The 5,442-nt window shown below is 31.8% G+C and overlaps 1 protein-coding gene across 1 annotated transcript in view; it reads right to left on the bottom strand.

Moving 5' to 3' along the window:
- The window catches only part of LOC106464551, a 71,117-nt gene that overhangs the window by 27,082 nt on the left and 38,593 nt on the right, over positions 1-5,442 (bottom strand). The window contains exons 10-12 of the mRNA XM_022392760.1: positions 2,712-2,866; positions 1,304-1,414; positions 328-417 (exon numbers count right to left, since the gene is read on the bottom strand). Coding sequence (XP_022248468.1) covers positions 328-417; positions 1,304-1,414; positions 2,712-2,866 — 356 coding nt within the window. The remainder of the gene's footprint in view (positions 1-327; positions 418-1,303; positions 1,415-2,711; positions 2,867-5,442) is intronic.

Genomic DNA, 5,442 nt, shown 5'->3' with positions numbered 1-5,442 from the left:
ACACCTGAAATGTTAAATACATACTTTTCTATAACTGACACCTGAAATGTTAAATACATACCTTTTTCTATAACTGACACCTGAAATGTTAAATACATACTTTTTCTATAACTGACACCTGAAATGTTAAATACATACTTTTCTATAACTGACACCTGAAATGTTAAATACATACTTTTTCTATAACTGACACCTGAAATGTTAAATACATACTTTTTCTATAACTGACACCTGAAATGTTAAATACATACTTTTTCTATAACTGACACCTGAAATGTTAAATACATACTTTTTCTATAACTGACACCTGAAATGTTAAATACATACTTTTGGGTCATTTAAATCATCATAGGCTCGAAGTGTAACACGGATGGGAACTTGTGTCTCTATTCTGTTGCTTCCATACGAAACATCGTTCTGTGTAGCAAAGATGAACAAAATGTAATTAGTCTCAGTATCTTCATCATGGATACTATACCCTTAACTAGTAAAATCTTAATATCTTCAACATGGATACCATACCCTTTACTGGTAATATCTTATAGTTATTTAGAAAACGTTCCGTGAAAAGCGTTATTTGATGTTATTTTCATCATAGCCTATGCTTTATTTTTAGTAAACTGTACATTGTTAGAAACTTACAAATTTAACCAAATGTTGTTGATCACCTTTATCTCGCTAGTTAGGTATAAAACGTATATGTTAACACAACCGAAACTATCCAATAAAAGGTTTACATTGTTCAACAAAATTCAAACTTATAAAGTATAATTGGATTTAGATTTGATGCTGGGTCATGTCAGCTTTTTGCCGTAAAGTTTAACTTACTTTGAATGTAGCGGAGCACAAACATCAAACTTCAATATAAGATATGATAATTAAATGAATAGCCGGTCTAACTTTCACATACCATTATTCATTCTCCTTATCGATTGTATAATCTTGTATTAACTTAGTGCGTTTTTGATAATGAATAACTTCAACTCCAGTTTAAGTCATTAATTTAAGTGACTTATCTTTACATGTTACAAATATCATATAAGAATTAGATTAAAAAGTCGAAAAAATATAGAAAGTAGTAATATAAGGTCTCCTTTCCAAATATGAGTTAAAGCCTAAATGTATCCTTCCAATTTATAATATATTCACTCTTTTGCGGACGTAATTTAATTTAAAAGTAGACAAATGTGAATAGCAACAATGGACGATTAATACCGTAAGAATAAAACATAAATGCAGAATGTAAAAGTTGTTTATTTTGGAACCTAGAGTGAAACTGCATTAATATATAGAATTTACTCACGCTTGTATAATAACGTGTGATCACTACAAAAGCTGACAAAATGTTTGGTCCTAGTGGAAACATGTTGATTTTCTTCTCGAACACAGAAACGGGTATGTTTCTTTCTTCACTCTAAATTAAAACGCAGATTAAAACAACATATATATACCTTTACCAGTAATCTTTACGCTAAGCCAACAGTGAGTTATTCTACAACATAACTATTTTACATTCTGATCCAAAGTGCCTTGAGTTTACTTTTTATTTCATACAATAAAATCATTTTTTTCTGCGAAACAAAACCACGAAAACATAAAAAAATACAATGTGATATCACACAATATAGGAAGTGGAAGGCACTGATAACAATATTGTTTAAAACAAACGAATAATATACATTAAACAATGTGGATGGTACTAAAAATAATATTGCCTAAAATAAACAAATGAAAGTATATAACAAACTAAGTGGATGGCGCTAATAATATGTTTGTTTGGAATTAGGCACAAAGCTACACAATGGGCTATCTGTGCTCTGCCCACCACAGGTATCGAAACCCGGTTTCTAGCGTTGTAAATCCGCAGACATACCGCTGTGCCACTGGGGGGCGTAATATTATGTAAAATGAACAAATGATATAAAATAAAGAATGTGGATGGCACTAATAGCAATATTGTATAAAATGAATAAATTATACCATATACTAAAAAACGTGGAGAATAATAATAACAATATTTTGTAACCGTTAATGACAAATGTTAAATAAATATAACTTAACAAAAAGTTTCGATGACATTCCTCAAATCAGCCTCTAAATACTGCTACAAACTTTGGAAATGATTCAAATCAAACATTTTTATCATATGGCTTTAATTTTTTGTTTCGTATAAAATAAAAGAGTAAAGAATCAGAAAACGGGAAACATACAACATTTTCTCATGTTTAGGTTCAAAGTTGACAAAACTATATAACTGAACAACATAGACGAACATTGTTCGATTTCTTATTTGTATTAATATTTCTTTTTCTTGTTATATATATATATACGTTTGCAGGTTTATAAAAGAAATTGCCTTTTCCCACACAATGTTTTTGTGAGGCGTTAGGCTTAGTAATATGTGAGAAGTACATTGACTATTTACAGAGTAACGGTGAACACAGCATTACAAGAGAGTAATTTTGAATATTCAGAAGTTAAACATTTTGAAATGGACATATGGTTTTCATGTTTGATCATAATTTATTATTCTTATAAGCTATGGAGAAATAAAACATATAAAGAATGATTATATATCAAAACATGTCTTTCTTCATAGTTTATGGGGTGTGTTTCTTATTTGGATTTGCAAAGAAAGTGAATGACGAACATGCCTGCTTCATGTATCATCAAGGAATATTCTAGAATGATAAACTAGGTATCCTACAAACCTCTCCCATATAGTAGAAACCATCGTTGCCAATAAGAATATTGGGATTGGTCAGCAGTAACTCTCTTTTGAATGGTAGATAAACTTTGGGTTCGTAACTGGCTGGTCTTGAAATGGAACAATTCTTGTAGTCCAAATCTATGGTGTACAATGTCTCTAAAAACAGCGAAATATTATTAACAAAATAGCATTAAAACAGTAAGAAAGCTATATATTTATCAAACTAGAAGATAATTCATTAACTGGTGATAAAGCTAACTAACCTTCTTAATGAACTCCATTCAAAAATTAAATATCAATAAATATAAATCAAACCAAAGTATACATTTATCTATAGTCTTCACTTTACTGATTTGTTTGACAGAAAAAAATATTGGAAGAATTATTCATTCAAGACAGAACATATGGCCTTCAAAACTCACGATGAGATTTTTGTCAGATGATTTCATTATTTTCCAAAATTATCCATTTTCGTTTACTATTGTGGTATTTTATTTGGTAAAGTATACCATTTATAATACCCATTTAACTGACAATTTATTTGCAGCTCCTAAACAAGGTATTAAAGATACTATTCGTGGTTGTTGCTAGGAGGGGTTCGGAGAATGCGAACAAAAATCCCTTTAAGGCCACAAATAAGCATTAATTCTACGAGCCGCCATATCTACTTGCAGTTCGGTCCACCGGCGGGAGAGTGGTAAGTGTACATACTTACAAGGCTAATATCAGGGGTTCGATTACCCTCGGTGGACACAACAGATAGCCCGAGGTGGGTTTGCTATAAAAAAAACACACACTTGCAGTTTGAAGCAAAACCACAACGTATTCAAACGTACTGAATGGTCAGCAAACCAGTATCTTTAGCACTACCATAACACATTCAAACGTACTGAGCGGCCAGCAACCAATATCTTTAGCATAACCATAATGCATTCAAAGGTACTGAACGGCCAGTATTCAGTAAAATGTGAATACCCTGTAATGACCAAGAAAATACCATACTGAAAATTCACGTTCGCGTCAGGATAAATCTTTCATATTTTCATTTACGCCAGGACAACTAACTATGCTTCACAAGACTGTGGCTGTTTTTCCATAACTACATATCCTGACAAGACCAATACAGTACTTAAACTGAAAAAGTTAAATAGCAGTATTCTTAATATTATATAATAATATGCAAAAAGTTATCAAAATAAGTTAACACACGTCTAATTGTGACATTCACAAAAACTTTGATCAAGAAATGAGTAGGTAGTATCCCGTTTGATTTTGAAAAGTTGTTTGAATATCTATTTCATTAATGAGTTCTCGTCATAAGACGTGAATTTTTATGTGGATATAAACATGGATGCATGTATACTTATCTAAGAACAGAAACGAACCTCCCTCAGAAAATCTTGGCGCCGACCATGTTAATGTAATGTTTGGCTTAAACTCTCTAGTTCACAGTGGCTCGGCGGTAGGCTTAAAGGCTTTTAACGCTAACACTCAGGACCCTATATTCGCGGTGGGCACAACATATATAACCGAATGTACAGCTTTGTGATTAAAAACAAAACAAACGAGATACATTCTCTTCTGTGTTTTATCACACTTTTTCATGTTCTTCCTACTTTATAAAAATTATCTAATATATAAAGCTAAGTTTGTGTCTGTTTGTTCACAACTTTCAGCCATCTGTTCCTTATACGTTTCCAATCTTCTATAGGTAAACAAACGTCAATATGTGTGTGTGTATGTATCTGTTCCTTATACGTTTCCAATCTTCTATAGGTAAACAAACATCAATATGTGTGTGTGTGTGTGTATCTGTTCCTTATACGTTTCCAATCTTCTATAGGTAAACAAACGTCAATATGTGTGTGTGTGTGTATCTGTTCCTTATACGTTTCCAATCTTCTATAGGTAAACAAACGTCAATATGTGTGTGTGTGTATCTGTTCCTTATATGTTTTCACATTTCTTGATCAATCAGCACAACTTGACATAGTAATACAGGATAACATGAGGAAGGTCATGAGGGGAGGGGGTTCGACCCCATCTAATTTCATATCTAATTTCGGAAAAAACTACCGATTCAGCACAACTTAACACAGTGATACAGGATGACATGAAGAAAGTTATGAGAGGGGTTGGACTTCCCATCTAATTTCATATTGATCGAATTCTTGAAAACAGTATGTCTTTCTTCTCAGTATTGGTACCTTTATGTATTATTATTGCATTCTTAATGTTTGTTATGTTAAGGAAAAAAATAAAAGCAAAATTTCCTGTCGTTTGTTACAAGCGAGTTTTTATTCCATTAGTCCAACGGATGTGTACTCAAGCTAGTGTTAATATAAGAAAGTAGTGAACATATATATATATGTGTGTGTGTGTATTAAAATATTCCGCATCTTATTTTTCAAATTTGCCAGATAATGAAATGTGAAAAACGAATGCTATAGTTTGTTTACTACATAATATGTATTTGAAAAAAAAGTTATCGCTAAATACAAAAGTTATCTAGGGCTGGCTACTGAACTTGAAAAAGAAACCAAACAAAATAGGGACGGAAGTGGCAATATTACTTGATATGGCTAATGATCACATAGCAGACTAAGCAGTTTCCACTTTACATGGAGAATAAAATCCTTACATTCCTGGATTCTCCACATTGTATATCGAAAGCTTTGTGTTTGAATAGAATCTAAGCTTTCATCATTATACCTTTCCTTTAGTTAACTAAA

Source organism: Limulus polyphemus, unplaced genomic scaffold (assembly GCF_000517525.1).
Source record: "Limulus polyphemus unplaced genomic scaffold, Limulus_polyphemus-2.1.2 Scaffold61, whole genome shotgun sequence".
NCBI lineage: Eukaryota > Metazoa > Arthropoda > Merostomata > Xiphosura > Limulidae > Limulus > Limulus polyphemus.
Note: the sequence above shows the minus strand (reverse complement) of the source record. Positions and strands in the feature narration are given on the sequence as shown.